General features: G+C 43.0%; 1 protein-coding gene across 10 annotated transcripts in view; it reads left to right on the top strand.

Moving 5' to 3' along the window:
• RALB (RAS like proto-oncogene B) overlaps positions 1-25,468 on the top strand; it is a 70,037-nt gene that overhangs the window by 23,887 nt on the left and 20,682 nt on the right. For 6 of the 10 annotated variants that reach the window (XM_063096181.1, XM_063096153.1, XM_063096161.1 and 3 more), the window contains one exon: positions 21,967-22,133. In XM_063096181.1, the coding sequence (XP_062952251.1) occupies positions 22,020-22,133 (114 nt within the window). In that variant the 5' untranslated portion in view covers positions 21,967-22,019. Of the gene's footprint in view, positions 1-79; positions 95-192; positions 233-21,963; positions 22,134-25,468 lie in introns of those variants that run through there. The other 4 variants (XM_063096143.1, XM_063096165.1, XM_063096192.1 and 1 more) reach the window with 3 other exon arrangements.

Genomic DNA, 25,468 nt, shown 5'->3' with positions numbered 1-25,468 from the left:
TAGGGGCTAGTACCGAAGGTAGCTTCTAACGGGAAGCACCGTGACTTGAACTGCCTGGTCCAGGCATCCACCTCGTGTTCCTGCCGTCCTCCAGGTATGTCAGGTTATCCGTGGCTGCTTCAGAACTGCTGGCCAGGGAGATCGCTGCCCCGAGACTGCTGTTTGAGTAGTGTCATCTGTGCTCATTTTCAGGTGAATGCTAGGAACATTGGAACTTGAAAGTTGTTACCAGGTGAGTCTTCTGAGGGAGAAGTTCTTGGGTCCGGTGGATTGATGTAAGAATGGTCAATAGAAGAGACCTGGCCAGTTGTTCATTTGAGTTATCTGTGACTTGACTTCAACCCTTGCAGAACAACGAACTTTCTGCTCCGTCCTATTTTCCTGACCTCGTTTTTTCTAGCTAAGTTTTGGGGATGGTTAGTGGGCACCAATTATCAGAGGGGGTAGCATATCTAAGATGTGTAAACGACCAATGTTCAAAGCAGAGCTACAAGATTCTTGGATGTCAAATCTCGGAACGGGGCGAAGCAATCAATGTTCCTTAAACCTGGAGCAGTAGAGGTAGAATATCGAAGTTCTCAGAAATGGGGTGACCATGAAAGGTGGCAGTGAATATGGGGAAGAACAGGAGGGTTGGGTTCAAAGACCTAGGTTTGATGCTGTTTGTGAAACTCTAGTAGTGGTTTTTCACCTCTGTGAACTCGAGTCAACACCTGTAAAAAAGTGACGGTAGTTATCCTCACTGTTAGGATTAAACGGAGTAAGGAATGTTGGAGGTATCTTTGTGGCAGGGGAGGTGGGAAGAAGCCAGGATACACATCCCTTGTGCTTGGTTTTAGTTGTGCCAGCTAGTCTACTTTTTTCTCACCACATCTGGGTCTTTCCTTTTCTACTCGCATTAATTACCACCGGAAACAGTGGTTACTCCTATCTGAGATCTCAGCAAGATTTTCCTATGCCCAAGAATAGGACATTTTCCCAGGATTTTGTGTGGGGAAAAAAAGTGTGGGTGGGTATGAGTTATTAGATAATCTTTTCAGAATATGGAACCTAGATACATAAAGATAGGAAAACAAGTATTAGAGCCTTGAGTGGAATCTGAAGAGATCTTGGTAGAAAGTGGAAGAAGTAGAAAAGTTTTGAATTCTTGCCTTGAAATTCTTCAAGGTTCTTGCCTTGGCTGAAAATGACTTGAGATTTTAAAAATTTTAAATCTGAGTGTTGAGATAATCCCATCACCCAATCCTCCTGTACCTCTTTGCATTCAGTTATTACATTCTTACCACACATCTAATTTGCAGAAATTGGAAATATCATTGGAGACCTTTTCTGAAAGCTAAATTTGGAGACATTGTAACAACCTGAAACTACAGGGTTGGAAGAGATCTTGGTGAATTCTTGGGAGGTTTCCAGTATAATTTTCTCAATTATAATGATATACTTTTCATTGGCTCTGTTACTTCTAAACAGCCCCTGCTGTTAGATATGCAGGACACTTTGATTTTTTTTTTTTTTTCCCCCGTAAATGAATGCATGTTGTTGAGAAGTCTGAAAGTTAGATCAAAGACAGCACGGCACCAGAGAAAATGGAACTCTTCCCTAATCACTGGTGGAGGGTGAGGGTGGATAAGGAGGAGGGAAACTAATATTTTTAGAGCTTCATCTATCTGTTTGGCATAGACTCAGTGGTCTAACCAATGCTACATAAGTATCTGGCCTTGGAGATTTGACCATGAGCTGTTTCCTTTAGTTCCTCAGTTCTTTTGGTACCTTGGAATATAAATTGTGCATATATTCTTAGATGTTCCAAAAAACAGAGGGGCCAGTAGGCAAGAGGGTCTATAAACTTTTGGATGGGTGAGAGTGGAAAGAAAGATGAAGAGAATGAGGAAGGAAGCTGAGTGTCAAAGAGGAAAGGTATATGTGGATACTACAACGACTCTAAAATGCCAGCCTGGCCTCAATTTCAAGTTCATGTCACTTTTTAAAAAAGTAACTGCTATAATTTTCCTGAGTGTTATCTTGGGAATTTTTTTTTAATTGAAATCTAAATGCAGAAAAAGGTGCTGTTAATTGATAATTGCTAACATGTTTTTGTCAATGCTTTGTGTGCAATTTATTTAAAATACAGCATATTTTAGACCCACTAGATTGGAAATTGACATAGCAAATATCAAGTTAGGCCTGATTCGAATTAAAATATTCCAAGCTATGGTAATATTACTTACTATATGGCATGTGTTGAAGGGAGATATAGTAGTTTAGTCCAGTGTGACTGACTACCTCTAAGGTTTGCTTGCCTTTTTTTTTTGGACCTGTAAGGGTAACGCAACCCTTGGCTCGGTGTCGTCCACACCATGCTCAGCCAGTGAGCACACCAGCCATCCCTATATAGGATCTGAACCCGTGGCCTTGGCGCTACGAGCGCCGCACTCTCCCGAGTGAGCCACGGGGCCGGACCTTGCTTGCCTTTGAATGAGTTTTCTACTGCTGTGTAATAAATTTCCCCAAATATAGCAGCTTAAAACAACAGATATTTATTATATCACAGTTTCTGAAGTTCAGGAATTTGGGAACAGCATGGCTGGATTCTTCTGGCTCAGGATCTCTCCTGAGATTGCACTCATCTGTAGGCTTGACTGGGGCTGGAGGATCTGCTTCCAAGATGGTGCACTTCCATTGCTGTTGGCTGGAAGCCTCAGTTGCACACCATGTGGGCCTCTCCATAGGGATCTTCACAACATGGCAGCCAACTTTCTCCCCAGAGCAAGTGATCTGAGAGAGAAAGAATGAATATGATTATAATCATGATGGAAGCTGCAGTATCTTAGTGTTTAATCTTGGAAGTGACATACCATTGCTTTTACCAGCACACAGACCAAACCTGGTACAATGTGGGACGGGATTACAGGAGAGAAGACTGGGGGCCATTGGCATTCCTGGAGGCTAGCTACTCCAATTTTTTTAAGGTTTGGGCCAGACATTACTGAGAAATTCTTTGTTTTAGATGCTTACTAAAGTATGTAGTACTGTAGGAGATTAAAACACAGCTGGAGTTTTTCCTATTCCAGAAACTTTTAATATTATACTTAAAACTTTATGTTTTTTTTTTCCTGGTTCTTCATTGTCAGATGCTATAATTAATTAGCCAAGTATGCATGCAGTAGCTTTGGAAATTAGAAATTTAGATCTTGTTGGTCTCTAAACCAAATGGAACAGCTGAGTTGTTTTTTTTTTTTTAACTCTAAAACAAATTGGTAAAAAATTATTGCCAAAATGATCTCTTTGGTGAACAGCTTCAAATTAGTCATTAATCATCTGTGTATTCTTAAAAGTAAAACTCATTGACAAAGTGGCTGAAAATATTTTGGAAAACTTAAACCCCTCCCTCAACATTATTTTTAACCTTTGGACAGTGTTTATTTGCCTAGCAATTGTTCAGTTCTCATTTGAAACCCTCATACATTTTCATTATCCACATGGATAGAAGGGCTTTATTCCTCTAGCCTCCAGATGAAATCTTCTGAAGTGTGTACAGGTGGAAAGAAGAGTTTAGGAATCCTGAGCCTGAAGCCTGGCTAGATGACCTTTGTTCCCTTTCATCTCTAAGAATTCTGTGACTCTAATATTTTGATGTAACAAATATGCTTTGAATCAAGCATATTTATAACAAAAGATTTCATTAATCATCTTAAATTGCAACTGCAGAAGATGATGTCTTCTGAGAATTGCTTTTGTCCATCCTGAACCAGTTGCAGGTTGTTAGGGTTACCATCAGGCAGAGCTGCAAAGTCAGCACGATTTGCATTTCCTCTGCTTCCTGTTTTTGGCTCTTTCCCATCCTCTGTCCTAATTTATGAACTAGTATCCTTCTTTCTTTCATCTTGCCTTTCCCATAATCTCCCATCCTTCCTTCTACAGGAAAGGATTGGTGGCCAGTCATTTATTGTTGATTAGCTGACCCTTTTGTTAGGAATGAATTTTAGCTAATGTGATACCTCTAGTAATGCTTGCATATTAAGCCTTTTTAAAATCTCAAATTATATCTGTTCATTCACTAAGTGCTGCCATTTTTTAATGTCCTAAACAGTTCTAAAATCTACCCACTTTTCTCATGTCCACTGTCATCCGCTTAGTCCAGGTCACTATTGTCTCTGGTTTGCAGCATCTCCCACATCACTTCCTGGTCCCTCTGTTTTTTTCCACCTATAGCCAGAATGGTTTTTTTTTAACATGCAAGTCTGATTATGTCCCCCATTTGCTTGAAACACTTCAGTGGCTTTTCAGTGCTCTGAGCAGAAAGTCTAAAATCCCTAACCTTAGCCTACAGGATCCTGAATGATCTGGCCCTTACCTCTCTGATCTCATCTTGTACCAAGTTCCACCTCTTTCTCTCTGCTTCAGTCAGCCAAAAAGATCTTCCTTTTGTTTCTTGCTCCCTCTTGCTTCATGTCTTCCTAAATGCAATATGAACATGTGAAAGGAATCCTAAGAAGGAAAACACTTGGTATACTCACGGGACTGAAAGAAGGCAAAGCTGGCCAGGGGAAGGTCTTGTAGTCCACGGTCAATGGAGAGCTTAGATTTTGTTCATGGTGAGCTGTTCAGCACACTTTCGTTTGCATCTTGAGAAAATTCACACCAGGGGCTGTGTGGAGAAAAGACTGAAGAGGGCTAAAGTTGCAATAAGAAGTCAGTGGGGAAGCCATGGCCATTCAGTGGATGTTGGTGGGACTTGGGTGTAGCAGAGAAGATGGAAGAAGTGGATAGATTTGAAATGTTTTTTGGAGATGGAATCAGTTGAATCGGTCATGAATTGAGTTGGGGGAGAGGCAAGGGGAACCAAAAATGACTTCTGTGTTTCTGGCTTTAGTGACAACTTGGGTACTCCTAGTTACTTTAGTAGCTACTAGCTGGAGACCAGTGGAGAAGGAGCAGCTTTTTAAGGGGGAAGAATCAAGAGTTCTATTTTGGGACTGTTACATCTGAGATTCTTGTGAGACTGCCAAGTGGGGAGAGGCAGCAGTCAGGCAGAGGAATCTGAGTCTGGAGGCAGGGAGAGTGGTCTGGGCTTCATCTTAAGAGTTGGGAAGCTGTATGTAAAGCCACTCACTGGAGGATGCCATCGCCTAACGAGAGCGTGTAGAGGCGAGAAGCATGTAAGACCGAGTTCTGAGCAGTGCTGACCTATAAGGAGCCAAATGGAGAGGAAGACCTGGCAGATGATGCAGAGAAAGAGCCCAGAGAACGCCCGAGAAGTAATAAGCTGATGGAGAAGGTGGGCAGTGGAAGCCAGGGACAGCATCAAGAGAGCCATGCCAGGAGGGGCTCTTTGTGTTGCCCTGCTGGGAGCCTTCTACTTTCCAGGCACAGTTTTATCACAGTTGCTACTTCTCATTTTTAAAAGGGGGAGAGGGTGGGAGAAGAGAAAAAGAAAATATTTTATTGAAACTTGCTATATGGAGTTTGTTGGTGAACTTGACAAGACCAGTTTCTGTGAAGTTATGTTGGGGGAAGAAGTCTGATTGGAACAGATTTCATAAAGTAGTGAGGGAAGGAGACACAGGCCTTTGCTACCCAGAGAGGTGGGAGGAGCATCACCTGAGATTAGGTCAGTGGTGGAGAATCTTGGGCTCCACTGCAGACTAATGAATCAGAATGTGCATTTTAACAAGATTCCCAGGTAATTTGTACCTACATTAAAGCTTGAGAAGCATTGGTAGAGTAACCACATAATGCCTATAGAGGCATTGTGTTATTAGTTAGAGGAACATGGGGATCAAATGGGTGTGTGTGTGTGTGTGTGTTGAGGATGAAGATTAAATAGAATATATCTGTATGCTGCTGGGATGATCAAGTAGAGAGGAAAAGACTGATCAATGATTCAGGAAAAAGAGGATGATGGCAGGATGGAGTTCTTGGGCATGGGGGTGGCATGGAGTCCAGAGTGCGCGCGTGTGTGTGGGGGCTCAGCTTCTGCTAAGAGCACAGTGTGTGTGTTCTCCCTGTGGCTGGGGACAAGGAGAAGAAGGGTGGGATACTGGATGTCTGTAGATTTGGTGGAGGATCCACGAGGGAATTTGTGTGTGATGGCTTCTGTGTTCTCTGGGGAAAATGAGGTGGTAAGGTCATCTGTCAGTCATCTGTCAGAGTGAGCATAGGGAGGGCACAGGGGAATCACAGTGAGATTTCTGGGAAATGCGGGGTGAATGCCCATTCCTGGTTTGTAATCACAAATGCATTTAAAGTGAAGTTTTGTAAGGCTGGTTACATTCACTTGCCAGGTGCAGGTGCTGAACAGAACAATGAGTATGCCAAGGAGAAAGGGGAAAGGGAAGGGAGGTGCTCACCAGAGGGCTTTTATAATGGGCTGTGGGTTGTAAGCTGGGGAAGGAGGGCAGCAGAGCCCAGAGGGGTTGATATGCAGAAGGAAAGTGCTGGAGGCCAACGCTTGCAGTTGTCAAGGAGGCACAGGATTGTGGCAGGGGTATTTGAGCAAGTGAGATAGAAGGATGGAGGCAGAGGCCAGAGGGTTAGAGGAGATAACTGTTTCTGCTGATGCTTAGGTAGAATGAAGGGAAAGCCTTTTGGAGAAGAGAAAGCAAAGGACTTGAGAAAGGCTAAGCTCTTGGCTGAGTCATCCATATGGACACAGAAGCCACTGATGAGGATGACAGGAGCTGGGACCGAAAGGAAGTCTGTGAGCCAGAAGCAACTGTCCTCAAGAAATGAGGGAAATGACTAGGAGGTTTGTAGCTGATAGTAACAATGTAGTCAACAGGGTATTACAGCTGGAAAGCCCAAACCTCAAAGAAAGGGGATTTTTGCAAGAGGGAGGTGACTACTGTTTAAGATGTGGTGTCCTCAGGGCACACCCAGGTATCAGGCAAAGCCAGAAGGTAGAGGAACGTTCTCAGAAGAGGTGGAGGCTCTTGAAGGGTTTGCTGATGTTCCCAAGTGTGAGAGACAAAAGGTTAGTCATTTCAGGGGATGGACGCAGCTTGGAGGAACGGGGATGCCTGCTCTTCTGGAGGTGGCTCGGTCAGAGGGATGTTCAGCACTTTGCTGCCCGGTTAGAGGCCCTGCCCCAGAACTGTAGTTCCCAAACCTTGGCTGGGGAGGTGGCAACGTCCTCCTGCGGTTCCCTCAGGCTTCCCACGCTGACAGAGCAGGGAAGAGAATGGAAGACTGTTTCTGTTAAGAGCATTTCAGGAGCTGCTGGGGAGACGTAGGACAGGGACATCCCGAAATGTCCACTGGTAATGCCTCTGAAGGTGAAGGCCATTGTCTTGGGTGATGATGAAGAAGGAGGGTGTGAAGGACCCCTGTTGATGAGAGAGCATTCCTGTGCTTGTTTCCATGCTGAAAATGCCTTTGGGATGTATTTTTGCATTTGTTCCTCTTCAGTTCCCCTGTGAGACAGGCAGTGCAGACACTGTCCCTGTTCTTTTCTTCAGGTGGTGACTGAGGCCCAGTGGGATGAAGTGACTTGCCTAGTCCTGTAGTGAGTTCGTGGCTGAAGGAGGACTGGAAGCCAGGCCTCTTCGTTCCTAGTGCTGAGTGTGGACAGGGGGCCTGCACCTGAGCAAGGAAATCTCCCTTGCCTTGTCTTTTCTTTTGTGAGGAGGACTGGCTGCTCTTCCTGCCTTAGCGTAGGTTTGGCTCGGAGGCCAGTTTCTTTCTCAAGACTTTCTAGAATATTACAGTGATATTCAAAAAGCAGTTAAATGCTTACTCAGAACTTTCTCGATAGGCGTTTCCTCATTTAATCTTCATAACAACCTTGAGGACATAGCTGTCCTTTATTTTTTTATAGATCAGACTGAAGCCAAGAAACCTTAAATAACTTAAGCAAAACCACTGGCTTCCTAATGCAAGGCTTCAGAGCTCAAGTCGAGTATTTTTCCCTCCTGTCTCACACTGTAGTTGGCATATATCTGCTTTTTAAAAAAATTGTGGTAAAATATACGTAACATAAAATTTACCAGTTTAACCATTTTTAAGTGCGCGGTTTAGTGAAATTAAGCACATTCGCCTTGTGCAGCCATCACCGCCATCCATCTTCACAACTTTTTCATCATCCCAGTTCCTCGTTCCCTTTGTCCCCTGGTCCCTGGCAACCACCATTCTACATTCGGTCTCTGACTGACGCTGGTAGACATTTCGGATAAGTGGAATCATACAATATTTGTCCTTTGTATCTGGCTTATTTTACTTAGCATAGTGTCTTTAAGAGTCATTCATGTTGTAGCATGTATCAGATTTTCCTTACTTTTTAAGGCTGAATAATATTCTTTTGTGTGCGTATACTACATTTTGTTTATCTGTTGATGGACATTTCGGTTGTTTCCACCTTTTGGCTATTGTGAATAATACCGATGTGAACATGGGCACACAAATATCTGTTTAAGTCCTTGCTTTCAATTTTTTTGGGTATATAATCACTACTTTTTGTTGTAAATTTCCTCCCAGGTCTTTGTTTTAGAACCTGTGCTTTATCAGGCTGGCTGGTTAGCTTCATTGGCTAGAGTGCGGCATTGTAACACCAAGGTCCCTGTTCCAGCCAGCCACCAAAAACCAAACCAAACCAAAACAAAAAACTTGTGCTTTGTTTCCTATGCATCCTTGTACCTCATTAACAAGCTTTCTGACCCATAGGTCTGTGTCCCTGAAACAAGTTTCAGTATCTTATACCATATTTGAAAGTCTTCCGCACCACGCCGCGTCCCCTAATGAAGTAGCACACAGTGCAGTAGCTCAGAATGTGGGCTCTAAAGCCAGACTGCTGGTGTTCCAATCCCAGCCTTGCTATCCACTGGCTAAGTGACCTTGGACAAGTTATACAAGCTCTGTTTGAGAGCATGCAGTATACTAGTGATGCTGTAGAAGAGGAAATAGTACAGTATGTTTAAATCTCTAAACAGGATTTTATTGGGATAAATAATTCAGAATAGAGACATGTATGCTAGTTCCAAATTTGACCTTCGGCTGCTGACAGATGAAGTAGCACTAATGTCTCCGGGGCTGCCTTTGCAGGTAGAAGGAACTTTAGAGTCTGTATAAATTGGTAGACCTCTCTAAGGCTAGCACAATCCCCAGATTCCATGAATGGGTGGATGGAGGGTAGGTTTATGATGGGAGAGGACTTTATTTCAAAAGTAACTACATTTTAAAAAATCATGGCTTACAGATTACTCCCACCGTTTCTTGTTTGTAGTTCAACAAAGTCATCAGATCAGTAAATTAACATTTCAGAGCTTGTTGGTTACCAGTTGTTCTCTTGAGGCCTCACAACCCAGATGGAGAACTCTAGCTCGATTTTTTATCCACTCGATACCAAGCATCTCCTAAGTACCAGGCACATGGGGCACACGAAGATAAACGGGCAGCTCGAAGTGTGGTGGCAGAGACTGACCTCACTTAAGAGGACATTACCGATTCCCTAAGTGAAACAGGAGGCAGTAGTGACAGGCGTGGGGGCCAACTTAGATTGGGAGGGTGAGCTGGCTGTGGAACATCTGGGATGGTGGTGGAGGAAATATTTCAGCTGAGTGTTAAATTACAGGCTGTCCTTCATCAGGAGGAAGGGCAGTCTTGGCAGAAGGAATAGCATGTGCAGGGAGGTACAAACCAGAAGCAGGGTGCTTGCGATAAGAGACTTCAAAGCCTTTTGTTTTAGTTAATTTTGTTTGTTTTTGTTAACTTAATTTTTTGGGGGGTGGTACAAATAGAGAGGATACTGTATTCATTAGGGAGCAGAAATACATAAAACAAATTTCCTTATGCACACAGTAGCACTAATTTGAGTTGTTTTGCGGATCTAATTTCAGAAAAAACAGCCAAAAATTGAAAGGGAACTGTTTTAGTCCGTTTTGTGTTGCTATAACAGAAATACCTGAGACTGGGTAATTTATAAAGGAAAGAGGTTTATTTGGCTTACGATTCTGGGAGAGCTGCATCTGGCACGGGCCTCAGGCTGCTTCTGTTCATGGAAGAAAGCGGCAGGCAGCCAGCGGGTACAAGCAGATCACATCGTGAGAGGAAGCAAGAGAGAGGAAGCAAGAGAGAGAGAGAAGGTGCCAGGGTCTTTTTTAAGCAACGAGCTCTGGTGGGAACTAATAGAGTGAGAACTCACTCATTAATACCCCCTTCCCCAGGGAGAGCATTAATCTATTCATGAGGGATCTGCCCCCATGACTCAATCAGTTTCCAACACTGCCATATTGGAGATCAAATTTCCACATGAGTTTTGGAGGGGACAACACATCCAAACTCCATCAGGAACTTAGATCATTTAATTCAACTTTCTTGTTTTTATAGACATGGAAACTGAGTCATACAAATATGAACATATAAAAATTTTCTATTCCCTAGTGCTAATGACAATAGCAGATACACAAGGGAAGGGGAATTTGACCAAGGAGGGCACTTGACCCAGCTAGGGTCTGGGTATGAGACTGAGAGGGCTGGGTTCATCATGTTTATAGCTGGGACAGGAGCCAGACAGGTCACACAAGCAAGCGAAGCTGGTGAAGGGAAGAGAGTAGTGGGCTCACTGGGGCCTTTCAGACAGTGTATGCCCCTTCTGAAAGCAATGGCTTCTCCCCAGTTCCAGCTAATTGCTAGGATTTAGGAATGCCAGACTTCTGATTTTTTTTTTTTAAGAGATGCCAGAAATTTGGACTTTTATGTGAAATCTCCCTTTTTTAAATGTTAACAACTAAGTCCATTTTTAAAAGCATGATGTGAGCAAACAAAGCATGTCCGCAGGCCACCAAATTTTACAAATTATCAGCTATGTTTTTTGCCAAGTGTTGAAAGCTGGTTCATTCCAAGAGAGAGAGACAGAGCCAGCACATGGAGAGAAACAGCATCCAGGATGCTAGGTCCAGCTGCTCCTGAGCCCTGGACACATCCTCGGCCTCCTTCCTGTGCCTTGGTCTTTCATTTCTTCTTTGAGTCAATGACATTCACTAGTACTCTGCCAATAAATCCCACTTTGTGGTATGTGCTTGTTTACCTTATGTCAAACATATACAAAGTACTGAGAATAGTATAATGAACTGCCTTGTCCCCATCAGTCAGCTTCACCAACATCAATTTATGCCTATTCTTATTTCATCTGTATCTCTACTCACTCTTTTCCCCCTTGATAATTTTGAAGCAAATCCCATATGTCATTTAAGTTTCTTTATAATGAAGTTAATTGAGGTATTTGGAAAAAAAAATTTTTTTAAAGGAACAAAATTTGAGAACCTTCATCTAGATTGACCAAGAACAAAAAGAGGGAAGACTGAAATTACTAAAATCAGAAATAAAGCAGGGGCATTATTACATTGTCATTATGGTTTTTTATGGTGGTAAGATTCGGTTTCTTTCTTTTTCTTATTGGCATTTTTGTCCTACCAGTGGGTTTTGTTCTTTCTTGTGTATTCATGGTAGTGATTATTGTTTTTTGGATTCCAGATGCAGGACTTTTTTGAGGATTTCTTGTAGGGCTGGTCGTGTGGCGGTGAATTCCTGCAGTTTTTGTTTGTCTGGAAAATTCACTATTTTTCCCTCATTTCTAAAGGATAGCCTTGCTGGGTACAGTATTCTTGGCTGACAGTTTTTTTCTTTAAGTATTTTGAATATATCATCCCATTTTCTTCTGGCCTGTAGAATTTCTGTTGAGAAGTCTGCTGTTAGTCTGATAGGGACTCTCTTATAGGTGACTTGAAGCTTTTCTCTTGGTGCTTTTATGATTCTCTCTTTGTTTTTTAGCTTTGCCAGTTTGACTATAATGTGACTTGGAGAGGATCTTTTTGGGTTGAATCTGTTTGGGGATCTTTGGACCTCCTGGATATGAAGGTCTGTCTCTCTCTCTCAACCTGGGAAGTTTTCCATTATTTCATTGAATAGGTTTCCACACCTTTTCTTTTCTCCTCCCCTTCTGGAACACCCATGATTTGAACGTTTGTATGTTTAAGGTTGTCTCTGGCTCTCTTAGACTTTCTTCATTTTTGAAAATTCTTTTCCTTTTTTTTGTCCACCTGGTTTATTTTGAAAAGACTTTCTTCAAGATCAGAAATTCTTTCTTCTGCTTGTTCTAGCCTGCTGCTTAAGCTCTTGATTGAGTTTTTTATTTCACTGAGTGAATCTTTCAGTTCCATGAGTTCTGCTACATTCCTTTTTAAGGTATTAATCTCTGTAAATTTCCTCCTTCATATCCTGGATTTTTTTCCTCATTTCATTATGCTGTCTGAATGAGAGTTTCCTTAAGATTGTTGCTTGGAATTCCTTTTTAGTCATTTCAAGGGTTTCCTGCTCTATAGGGTCTGGTATTTGAGAATTACTGTATTCTTTTGGTGGTGTCATATTTTATTGGATTTTTGTATGTCTAGTATCTCTGCGTTGATGTCTGATCATCTGGTAGAGCAGTTGCTTCTTCTGTTACTCTGGAGTGGGCTTTGAGGAGAGAGACATTCTCTTCCTTCTCTGGTCTCCACTGGTGACTCTCCTTGTGTCAGTGCAGTTGCATGTCCAGTGGGCCGCCTACACAGTGACTGTGGTTACTGCTGTGGTGTCAAGCTGAGTTTGCAGCAGCTGTGGCTGTGGCAGTGGCTGTGGTGGGCCACCTCTGCTGAAGTGGTGTTTTTGGCATTCTTCTTACCTGTTTCTGGACGGAGGGGCTGCCTTCAGCTCCTGCCTTGGTATTTGAATAAATTTTTAAGCAATAATTCCTTAATATTGTCAAATCCAGTGTTCAGATCTCCTCAATTTTAAAATTAGAATCCAAATAAGTTCTGTTTCAATTGGTTGATATGTCTCTTAGGTCTCATAATTTACAGGTTCCCTTTCCATCTCTCTTTTCCTTGAAGTTTATTTGTTGAAGAAATTGGGTAGTTTGTTCCTAGGAGCTCCCTACAGTTTATGTATTGCTGATGGTGTGTCTCTGAGGTGGGGTTTAACATACTTCTCTGTCCCCTGTAGCTCCTGCAAATTGGTGGTTAGGTTTAGAAACTTTTTTTGGCAAGACTATGTCATTGATGGTTATGTGTTTTTTTCAAGATGCTCATAATATCAGGTTGTCTCTTTTTGTGTGGTGTTAACAGGCATTGATTCTCCATGCCTAGATTTCTTAATTCATGAGGAGGTACAAAATGGTGATAACCCAAATTCTATCATTCCTTGACTTGCTGGAATATTTCTAGAAAGAGAAGCTTTGCTTCAGCTTTTATTTGGTTACCCAGTAGTACAATTTGTATAGGAGAAGCAAGATATATCTTTGATGCTTTCCCTTTATTTGCCATTTTTTAAAATAATGAGTTGTTCCCTAAAGGTGACCAATGATGTACTTTTTTAGTATCATTATGAACAAACTTGACGTGTTTCAATCCATTGCAGCTATCTTTATTGATCCTTAATTGCCCATCTTTGACCAATCTCTTCAAATTGTCTCCTCAACATGTGTGTGTGGGCATGTGTGTATTTTTAAATTATTATTTTTATAGCTAACAGCATTAATTGTTAAACCACACAAAGAACCTCTTGGGGAAGTCTGCTACCTTAATAGTTTACCTTCTAGATAATATTTCGTTAATGGAACACTGATGAGAAAAATGGAGCATTGATGAGTATGTGTTGTGGAAAATTGTTTAAAATGTGTCCTCATTTTTATTTCTTAAGCTCTTCACTCACCATTCATTTATCCCCTTATTCATTCTCTGGGCATTTCTAGGTTTCTAATACACTATAGGTCAGAGCTATAGACCCTGTCCCAGCACTAGAACAGAGTCCACCTTCTCTAGAAGTGCAGCATAGTGCTGACCATCCGTCTGACCTAGCCCCCACTAGAACAGCAGGCATCCCTATTCCTCCCTCACCAGCACTCTCGTCCCAGCAGAGCTGCACCCATCCCCTGAAATGACTAGCTCCCTGCAATCTGGGGATTTTGCTAGCCTTAGAGAAGTCTACCAAATTATACGGACTCCCTCTGAAGTTCCTCTACCTACAAAGTCAGCCTCTGACGCATTAGAGCTACTTCATCTAAAACCATTTCCCAGCTCTCTTGCCTCTCCCCCAAGCCAACTAAATGAAGTATTTGTTTAGCACTTGGAGTGTCTTGTTTTTCTGTACAGGATGGTGTGTGTTTTCTCTTACTGATTCAGTGCCTTACACGCGAGGTTGAGCTGGAGGACCCACCTTGCAATGGCTCCCTGTTTTCTCTAAGATAAAACAAAGTTTCTTAAGATGGTATTTTAGGCCCATTTGTAGATGGACAGAGCTCTCTTTTGAGACTCATCCCCAGTCTCCTCCCCATCCCATGCCTTATGCTCCAGTGTCACGTGATACCTGAACCCCCTGTGATGTTTTGCATCTTTGTGTCTTTGCTTATGCTCTCCGTTCTGCCTGCAGTGCCCCCTCTCCCACCCCCATCTGCTGAGTGGACTCGTCACCTCTGGAGCTTTCCTGATTCTCTTTTCCTGGAGTTCATTATGCTTACCATTATAATTTCTACCATCTTTATCATCGCATGTAAGAAATTAGATTAAGATGCTTTGTTTATTTAAGTCTTTCCTTAGGAGACTGAATTTTCTAAAGGCAGAGATGCAAGGCTTGGTGCAAAGTAGAGCCAAAATGTTTTCTGAACAAAAATGATTCAAACTACAGAGCTTTTGTGTTAGTAGGTAGTTAGTGTTGAGGGGTGCTGTATTAGTCAGCTTGGGCTGCCTTGACAAAATACCATAGATTGGGTGCATTAAATAACAGACATCTATTTTCTTTCAGTTCTGGAGGCTGGAGGTCTGAGATAGGATGTCAGAATGGTTGGGTTTGGTGAGGGCTTTCTTCCTGCCTTACGTGCAGCCTCCTTCTCACTGGTTCCTCACATGGTAGAAAGAGAGTTCTGGTGTCTTTTTCTCTTTCTATAAGTGCACCAGTTCTATAGGATCAAGGTTCTACCTTTGTGACTTCATTTAACCTTAATCACCTCCTTACAGGCCCTCTCTCCAGTCACATGGGGAGTTAGGGCTTCAATATATGAACTGGGGTTGGGCAAAATGGGACCCAGTTCAGTCCATAGTAGGTACCTGTTGGTATGTTTCTGGAGTCTCCTATAAAAGATCTAACTCTAAGGTGAGAACCATGCCAGGACTTAGTGTTATGAACCAAAATGCCCCTTGTAGGAAGGGCTGTGTTGTGGCTGTCATGAATTGACTGTAAACCCAAATAGTTCATTCAGTAGATTAGGAGATTTGCAAGTGGTCCCAGCCTCTTAGATATAATTCTGAAATCATTAGTGAAGTCAGTAGGGGAAGTATAGATGCTTTGGAAAAAATGGATGTCTATGCTGAAGTTAGGGGTGCAACTTAAAGTGAAATGCATACGAAAGATGCATTGCATATGAAAGATGCATTGATGGGTAGATAGAGGACGACAGATGAATGGGCTTGTGATAAAGCAAATAGAACAAAATGTTAATTGTAGAATCCACATAGCGGTGCATGGGTTCACTGTACAGTTCCTTCAACTTTTCTGAACGTTCGAAACTTTTCTCAATAAAATGTTGGGGGAAAGGATACCTGTATATTTTTAAAAAAAACATGTTTTATTTAAACATTAAATTATTAACATGGACTTCCTAAGCTTCACTGATTATTTTTTTTCTTCCTGGTATTTCCCCTCCTCTCTTAATCTAGTCAATTCCTTCAAAGCTCAGTTCATTTGTTGTTTTCTCCAGGAGATTTCCCCTGAGCTTCCAGTCTGATTTAGAGGTCTCTTGTCTATGTTCTCAGAAAACCCCTTGCATACTTCTGCCATAGAATTTATCACCCTGTATTGTAATCACTTACTAATCTGTCTGAACCACTAAACTCACAGTTTCTTGAGGGCAAAGCCTATATTTCTGGAGCGCTTTTGGTACAAGGAAAAACAAAACCCAGCAACAATAAATAGACGTCCATGGCTCAGATAACTTCAGGTTCCTGTCTCCAATACCAGGAGTTTGGTGGTCGGCTTGGGCAGTTGGTATGTCCATGATTGGCTCATTGAGGGGCTGGGCCTTGGCTGGCACCTCTGTCTTTCTCCTGTCCTTCCCTTCATCATCTCAAGTCAGCTGAAGCAATGGTGTGGATTAGAAATATCCACGAGGTTATTTCAGTTTTTGAAATTTGAGCACAGGTGTTGTGAAAATAGAATAATTTAATCAGGCCACCTTGCCTCGGGGCAGGTTGGGGGTGGTGCAGTGAATTCTTTGTGAATAGGTTGTGGGTGGTGGGGTGAATTCTTTGTGAATAGGTTGTGTGTGGGTGGAGTTAGTGTGCATGGGTGGCGCCACCACTTTGGCTGGCATTTACTGCCTCAGGCGGCCGCCACAAGAGGCCATGCTTTCCAACCTATGTCTTCCAAGGAACTGTTTGCCAGTTACCTAGCTCATAGACTTGCGTGTAAGGGGTCTGGTGACCCAGCCTGGCATATGAAGGGCTTGTGACCCAGTCTGGACAATGGGCTTGAGGGGTCTGTGAGCTCCACACCCAGCCCTAGCTTGACAATTGGCCCAGTTGGTGCAGGGTTACTGGCAGGTAAAAGAGCCTGACAACAGGTGTTGACGTGTAGCTTTACAATTGGAGTCATGAACAGGATTAAAAGTAGCGCTACAATTGGCGTAGTCTGCCACAGGATTCTGAGCAGGTATAGGAGCCAAAAGCCCTTGGAAGAGGAGGAAATGTGGCTATCTTTGAGCATGTGGTACCTGATGGCCACTTTTCTGCTGACTGGAGCCTTGCTGCTATTAACTATGCTGCAAACTGATCGAGATTTGCAGTAGAAAGCAGAGTTGTTGGAAGCATGGATAAATGTCCTGGAGGACGACATGCAGCAACTGACCACTCCTGCCTCTCACACCAGGGAAGATGACCAACCCAGTGGTGAGTTGGGGAAAACCATGTGTCTCCAGGCACGACCTGTTGTGCATGAGAAATTGAGACAGTAAAGCAGCAGAAACAAGGAGAGCCCCTGGCTGCTACAGCTATAAGACCTAGGGGTGGATGGTGTAACGTGCTTTAGAGATGATGTAGTAAATGCATGTTTCATTTGTCTGAAGGCAAAAGGCTTGGAGGGTGCCACTTAAACCTGATGGCCAGCTGGGTGCCATATAAACCTGAGAAAAGAGTGCCACCTGCAGATGGGCAGATGACCCAAGGACAGGTGCCCCTGCAGAATTTCAAGTATGTTTTCACCTGGTGAAAAGGTGGAAAAGTTAGTCTCTGTTACTACATGCCTGTCTTGCCTGTCTCGATGGCATTGGTTACAGGAGAGCCACAGATATGCACAGGGGCAGGGCAGCCGCTCCTTGATGGACTGAGTGAATGCAGCTGTGGGCAAATGCTGCGGAACAGCCCAAGACTGTGAGTGAATAGCCGGTGTAAGCTGAGCTGATTCAAGTAATTCAGGAGCTAGGGATGGGGCAGCTAGATGCTAAGAACCAGGACAATGGGAAAAAAGCCCTAAAGGCATTTGAGAAATCTGGAAGGGTTCCCAATCCATCACAGACCCTGAGGCCTAGGAGAACTGAATTGTCCCAGTGGACAGACCTGGGGCACTGCTGCCCCCGGCAAACTGTTCCCCACATCCCAGCCACTGTGGCTGGAGCAGTTCCTGTCTCAGCACCTCTGAAGAGCAAAAGCTGAATACCTTGGTGGTATTCATGTTGTGTTAAGTTTGCAGGCCAGCAGTATGTGAGAGCAGTGGAGGCATGGCAGCCTCCACCTAGATTTTGGAAGATGTATGAAAAAGCTGGGGGACTCAGGTGGAGATGTGCTGCAGGGGTGGAGCTGCTGCAGAGGTCCTCTACTAGAGCAACATGGAGCAGAAAAATGGGGTTGGAGCACCTCAGAGAACCCCCACTGAGGAAATGTCTAGTGGAGCCAGGATGGTGGGACTGCCACCAGGAGCCCAGAACTGTGGGGCTGCTGGCAATGTGGTGCGTCAGCCTGGAAAAGCCACAGGCACTGGGCAGCTCAATGGGCTGCACTTGGCAGAGCTGTAAGAGTGAGGTTGCCCAATGCTTTAGGGGTCTAGGTGCCCCAGTGTGCTTAAAGTTTACCCTGTTTGGGTTTTGGATTTGTTTGGGGCCTGTTTTTCCTTTCTATTCCTTCCTTCTGGAATGGGAATGTGTACCCAATGTCTGTCCCACTGTATCTTGGAAGTAGATAAACTTGTTTTTGACTCTTTATGGGTTCATGACTGAAAGGAGTTTTGCCTTTTGGTCTCAGATAAGGCTTTGGACTTTTGAGTTGGTGCTGCGACAAGCTAAAGACTTTTGGGACTGGGATGGAATGTGTAATATGTGAATGTAAGGGTCATTTATCCTTGCTAAGGGAACATTGGGGAAGATTCTGAACTCATAGATTGTACGAGGAGGGACCCTGAAGGGGTGGATGGTTGGGAAAATAGAATAATTTAATCAGGCCCTCTCACCTCGGGGCAGGTTGGGGGTGGTCCAGTGCATTCTTTGTGAATAGGTTGTGTGTGGGTGGAGTTAGTGTGCATGGGTGGCGCCACCACTTTGGCTGGCGTTTACTGCCTTGGGTGGCCGCTGCACCAAGAGGCCATGCTTTCCAACCTATGGCTTCCAAGGACCTGTTTGCCAGTTCCTAGCTCATAGACCTGCGTGTAAGGGGTCTGGCGACCCAGCCTGGCGTCTGAAGGGTTTGTGACCTAATCTGGACAACGGGCTTGAAGGGTCTGTGATCTCCACCCCCAGCCCTAGCTCGACAATTGGCCCAGTTGGTGCAGGATTACCAGCACGTAAAAGAGCCCAACAACTGGCATAGTCGTGTAGCTTTATAACAGGTATTTTGGCAAATATCTGTGGATGTGTTGCATAGCCTTCAATTCATTTACTACCATTTCTTCTAGAGAAATTCTCTTTTCTTAAAAAAAAAAGCAGCTCAGAATTAGAGGTCTACATGTGTTAGAAAGGACTCTCCCCCACTCCACCCCACAGGCCTGGAAACATATTTGTCCATTTTCAGGCAAGTTTAATAATTCATAGGAGTAGGTTGCCTCAGGGAAGTGGTGCGACAGATTGATGGTCTGGAGGTTGTTGCCTCCCTTGCCACCCTCCCTCTGTAGGAAACGGCTATGGACCAGAAGTGAGGCCGAAAGTAGTTTCACATTCCTGAATTGAAGCCCTTTGGGGAGATCAGCCCCTTATCCCATTTATTCTATTTAAGTCACAATTCAAATGTGCTTAATTATCTAGTTAATTGCTTATTTCACTTATTAAAAAGCACACAATTAACAAAGGGGGAGTGGAAAGAATGCTGGTGGCGACAGGTAAACTGAGGGTCAAGTGTAAGGGGGGAGAAGGCTATGATCTGGATTCATAGCAGCCCCGGGCCACTCACGTACTGATGTGCACTCTGCTGACCCTTAAATCAGCAAGAAAAGGCTTAATGACGTTCAGTCTGTGCTGTTTCAGAAGACAGATATGCATGAAAAATAACTTGCAAAATGACATAAAAATGATCTCAAACAGGTTTTAAATATAGGAATAGATAGATCAAAATACTGGAAGATACGCAGTTAATAGTAAATGTCTGTGGGTGGCAGGATCACAGGTGCTGTTTTCTTCTTTTTTAGAGATTGTTTTTGTGTATTTTGTAAATTTGCTCCTGAGCATCCTTACTTTTCATGTACTTAAAAAAATACTTTAGGCGTTCAGAATGGTTCTTGTTCACCTCCATCTCGAATAATTTTTCTCACATTTTGCTTTTGTCTTCATTAAAATTGATCAAATAATACTTTTATTTTTTTCTGTGGCGGCTGACTGGTACAGGGAATGAACGCTGGACCTTGGTGTTGTCATCACCATGCTCTAACCAACTGAACCAACCAGCTGTCTAGTACTTTTTATCATAATGTCTGTTTGAAAAGTCCTACTTGTTACGTATGTCGACTCTCACGTATGGCAATTTTCTTGTGTGTTTCGGGAGTTGTACTTGTGGGCTTTAGCTGTGACACTCCTGAGTGGTCTTTGTCGCATGTTGTCCCCCCGGAGAGGTTTTGTTTAGCTCTCTGGCTGGGGCTGCAGCGCTCCCACCAGCCTGGGACCACTTTTCATGTTAGCTTTTTGGCTTCGGAGGACTGTTGTGGTTACAGATTTTAACGGGAGACTTCTTACTGCTGGGGCCCAGGCCCAGCTTCCTTGTCAACTTCCTCTGTGGGTGGACGGGTGTTTTTCTAGTCTGTTCTTCACCTGGGGGTGCGCTCCTTTGGGGGTCTTGACTTCTCAATTCTCAGTTGAGAAGGTGTCCCGATTCTAATTCCTACCTTGCGCGGGTGTCTCATCTGCTAGCCCTGTATGTGTGTTTAATCCTAAATCACCAAGAACAGCAACAACCCAGGACTGTAGGAACTGCCTCTCTTACTGCTCTGGTCTCCCCTACCCCGCCCCCGCCACTGCCTTTGGGGATTTCTGACTTTCTTTTGAGCTCAGCTATGCATGTAAGAGCAGTTCTCAGACTTGTCTGCCCATTAGAGTCACCTGGGAATCTTTTAGAAGTTCCAGTGCCCAGGACGCATCCTAGACCAATACCATCAGAATCTCTAAGGATGTTTGTACAGCTCCCCAAGTGATTCCGTTGTATAGCCAAGAATGGGAGCCACTGATTTAAAATGTTTTATTTTACCCAATGATGTGTGTGTATGAGTGTGTGTGAGTGTGCACATGCACATTGTGTATTTATTTTTCTAGTGGGGGTGTTTTCAAGTTATCTTTTTGGCAATAATGGAAATAGGGACCCATCATAATATAATTAGAGAAGACATTGTCTTAAAATTAGGTAGGAAGGAAACCAGCTATATCAAGTTCCTACTGTGTGCTAGGCACTGTGCTTAGGCCTTTCACATATGTTATCTCATTTAAGCCTCAGAACAATCCTGCAAGGTGGTGGTAGTTTACTTGTCTTTGCAGGTAAGAAAACCTAGAGAAAATGAATAACTAGTTCTAGGTCACACCTCTCACAAACGGAAGAAGCAAACTTGGGACCACAAGATGCCCAGGCCCCATCCTTTCTCCTTTCTCTGTGGTATATGTGAAACAGAGATCTTCCCATACAAATTGCTTAACATAAACATTGGCACCTGGGTCAGAATAGGTTCTAGATAGCTGTTATATTTACTTATTTGGAAAGCTTTGCCTTCCCACAATGCCAGGTTTGCTCTGCTCATTTTATCTTAACTTCTGATGAGTGTAAACTGATTTTGACTAATAGGTTACTCATTTTAGTTCATTACTTCAGGTAAGCCTGGAGTAAATAATTTATGTCTCCTTCTTTTAACTCTATCATGTGTCACGAAGGGGTCCTTATAAAAAATACATTTACTCGTGCCTCTCCAGCTCACCTCCTTAATCCTCACGGAGGGCAGTGTGAGAGCGTGTGCATGTGTATGTGTGTGCATGTGTAATGTGTGTGCATGTGTAATGTGTGTGCATGTGTAATGTGTGCGCGTGTAATGTGTGTGTGTGTGTTGGGAGGTAGAGGTATAAGGGCAAGGAGAGGAGAGAAAGTAAAGAGCTGGAGAGTGAAGTTCTCGAGCTGTTTCGTGACACCATGTGACTTGTGGTAGAGGGAAGAAATGGCACTCGGAGCTGTTTGGTCACTCTGGCTCCGTGAAGCCCTGTCGAGGGCGTATGGACTTTCAGTGATGGGGCGTCCTCTCCACCCTCCCCAGTGGTACAAGCATGGCATGTGTGTTCCCATTTCTTCTCTCTTGTCTTGGCTTTGCTCTGGCCCTGGCTCTGCTGGGGTCAATGATTCCCAGAGTTGTTGGAGGGCTTTCATCTCTGCCTGGAGCCTAGAAGAAGTACTACTCTGTTGGAATGTCTGGGTTAGGCTTTTCCAGGGGCTATGAATGTCATTTGATTTCACCTGGGTAAAAAGCAAACTCCCTCTAAGTCTTTGTCTTTGTCATTAGCAGTTCTTCAAACTGGGTCTTCTATCCGTGTTTCACAACCTCAGAAAACCAGCAGGATGGCTGCAAACAAGAGTAAGAGCCAGAGCTCCTTGGCCCTTCACAAGGTGATCATGGTTGGCAGTGGAGGGGTTGGCAAGTCGGCCCTGACTCTTCAGTTCATGTACGATGAGGTAAGACACCAGGCACAGACTGCCTTCATGATCGCATTTGCTGTGGCTATGTCCCTGCTCCAGCTGTGGTTCTATGCCTGTCCCCCCATGTGCATAGGGGTTCATGGAGCCAATCCATGTTAAGGTGGTTTCTGAATAGCTTGCTGGGGGTTGTCTAACCAGCATAAGATCTGTATTGCTGATTGTAGGTAAGTAATTTCAACTCTGGCAGGGATGTGAGGGGTCTCTGCTCACATTATTTCCATTATTATACTTCAAGCTTTCTAACTGGAGCAAGGGAGGATAGAGGGGCCTTTGTACAGGTATTTCTAAAGAACATGTCAGACATTTAGCATTGTGACTAGTCAATTTTGGGAGAGAGTGAAAGGGGAGCTGAGTTATCATGATAACTTAATCTTTTCCCAAATGATAGATATCAGGTCTCTGGTTCGCCCATGCAGAAGGTAAAGCTTGTGCCATGCTTGCCCAAAATTGACATCACTTAATGTGGATAACATGACTGGTGTTGAGTCCAATGACAACACAGCTTTGATTCCTGTGACAACAAATTTCCTTGCTTGATGTCCATTTGCTGGTACTGCAGGCAGGAGAGTGCTCAGAGTGGAGCTTAAACTTAGGCCTCTCACTGCATTGCAGCCACATAGATACGTGCTTTGTGAAACTTGCGAAAGGTATCTTAACCGCAGTCAGTTGAGATCACTATCACTTTTCACTAGCCTTTCCCTCTGTCCCACTTTCTCTTATGTTGGGTGTTGTTGGAGTGGCCATGGGCATTTTTGGCATCTAGCCTAAGGGAGTTGAATTAGGGACAGGGTTAGTAGGGGGATAGTGGTACCTATTCATATAGTTTGCAGTCCCTTTATTGTATAGTTAAGTTGTGGTTAGCTGTAGGAATATTCTTACCACCCGCTGTGCTGACTCGGTGGCATTGTGATGTGAGGTGTGGGGCTGGGGTGGATCCTGGTATGAACGTGTCCTATGGCACCTGACACTGCAAATGTGTGGGCAGTGGAGGAGAAACAAGTGTTGAAACTTATGGAGCCAGATATTGGTCCAGAAAGTTCTTCCAGATCTTATAGCTTCTTACAAAGAAGCCTGACCAGTTTCTTAAATTTGACAGTAGTCTTAAAACTTTCATTACTAGTAATATCATATAGTTGTAAAGCTGAAAACACATTTTTAAACTATCAATGCAAAGAGAAATTTTCATCTACTATGATAGAGGAAAGACTAAATTATTTTTTATTCTCTATGGGAAATAATTCAAAACAATTGGCATATGACAAGATAACGAGTATATAGCAAACAAAAAAAAAAGTAGAGGGTGTGCAAGAGGTATGTCAGGCAGTTAATAAAAATATTGTGTTATTTTGCTGGATTTTGTGATGTCAGTGGTATTAGTATTAATTTTCTATTGCTGTGTAACAAATGACCACAAATTTAGCAGATTTTTAAAAAATTTTTAAAAATTTAAAAAATTTTTTTAATTTTTTAATTTTTTAAATTTTATTTTGTCGATATACATTGTGGCTGATTATTGTTGCCCATCACCAAAACCTACCTCCCTCCCCCCTTCCCCCCCACCAATGTCCCCTCCGTTTGCTTGTCGTATCAACTTCAAGTAATTGTGGTTGTTATATCTTCTCCCCCCCTCCCCGGCTTTTTTTTTTGTGTGTCTGTGTGTGAATTTATATACTAATTTTTAGCTCCCACCAATAAGTGAGAACATGTGGTATTTCTCTTTCTGTGCCTGACTTGTTTCACTTAATATAATTCTCTCAAGGTCCATCCATGTTGTTGCAAATGGCAGTATTTCATTCGTTTTTATAGCTGAGTAGTATTCCATTGTGTAGATGTACCACACTTTCCGTATCCGCTCATCTGAGGGATGGACATTTGGGCTGGTTCCAACTCTTGGCTATTGTAAAGAGTGCTGCAATGAACATTGGGGAACAGGTATACCTTCGACTTGATGATTTCCATTCCCCTGGGTATATTCCCAGCAGTGGGATGGCTGGGTCATATGGTAAATCTATCTGCAATTGTTTGAGGAACCTCCATACCATTTTCCATAGAGGCTGCACCATTTTGCAGTCCCACCAACAATGTATGAGAGTTCCTTTTTCTCCGCAACCTCGCCAGCATTTATTGTTCAGAGTCTTTTGGATTTTAGCCATCCTAACTGGGGTGAGATGGTATCTCAGTGTGGTTTTGATTTGCATTTCCCGGATGCTGAGTGATGTTGAGCATTTTTTCATATGTCTGTTGGCCATTTGTATATCTTCCTTAGAGAAATGCCTATTTAGCTCTTTTGCTCATTTTTTAATTGGGTTGCTTGTTTTTTTTTTTTTTTTTTTTTTTTCTTTTAGTTCTCTAAGGTTGCTTGTTTTTTTTCTTGTAAAGTTGTTTGAGTTCCTTATATATTCTGGATATTAATCCTTTGTCAGATGTATATTTTGCAAATATTTTCTCCCACTCTGTTGGTTGTCTTTTAACTCTGTTAATTGTTTCTTTTGCTGTGCAGAAGCTTTTTAGTTTGATATAATCCCATTTGTTTATTTTTCCTTTGGTTGCCCGTGCTTTTGGGGTCGTATTCATGAAGTCTGTGTCCAGTCCTATTTCCTGAAATGTTTCTCCTCTGTTTTCTTTAAGAAGTTTTATTGTTTCAGGGTGTATATTTAAATCCTTAACCCACTTTGAATTGATTTTAGTATATGGTGAGAGGTATGGGTCTAGTTTCATTCTCCTGCATATGGATATCCAGTTATCCCAGCACCATTTGCTGAAGAGGCAGTCCCTTCCCCAGTGAATAGGCTTGGTGCCTTTGTCAAAGATCAGATGGCAGTAAGTGTGTGGGTTGATTTCTGGATTCTCTATTCTATTCCATTGATCAGTGTGTCTGTTTTTATGCCAATACCATACTGTTTTGGTTATTATAGCTTTGTAGTATAGTTTAAAGTCAGGTAGTGTTATGCCTCCAGCTTTATTTTTTTTGCTCAGCATTGCTTTGGCTATGCGTGGTCTTTTATTATTCCATATAAATGTCTGGATAGTTCTTTCCATTTCTGAGAAAAATGTCTTTGGAATTTTGATGGGGATTGCATTGAATTTGTATATCACTTTGGGTAGTATGGACATTTTCACTATGTTGATTCTTCCAATCCAAGAGCATGGGATATCTTTCCATCTTCTTGTATCCTCTCTAATTTCTCTCAGCAGTGGTTTGTAGTTCTCGTTATAGAGATTTATCACCTCCTTGGTTAACTCAGTTCCTAAGAATTTTATTTTTTTGGTGGGTACTGTAAATGGGCAGGCTTTCTTGATTTCTCTTTCTG

This window comes from Cynocephalus volans, chromosome 1 (assembly GCF_027409185.1).
Source record: "Cynocephalus volans isolate mCynVol1 chromosome 1, mCynVol1.pri, whole genome shotgun sequence".
Taxonomy (NCBI): Eukaryota; Metazoa; Chordata; class Mammalia; order Dermoptera; family Cynocephalidae; genus Cynocephalus; species Cynocephalus volans.
Note: the sequence above shows the minus strand (reverse complement) of the source record. Positions and strands in the feature narration are given on the sequence as shown.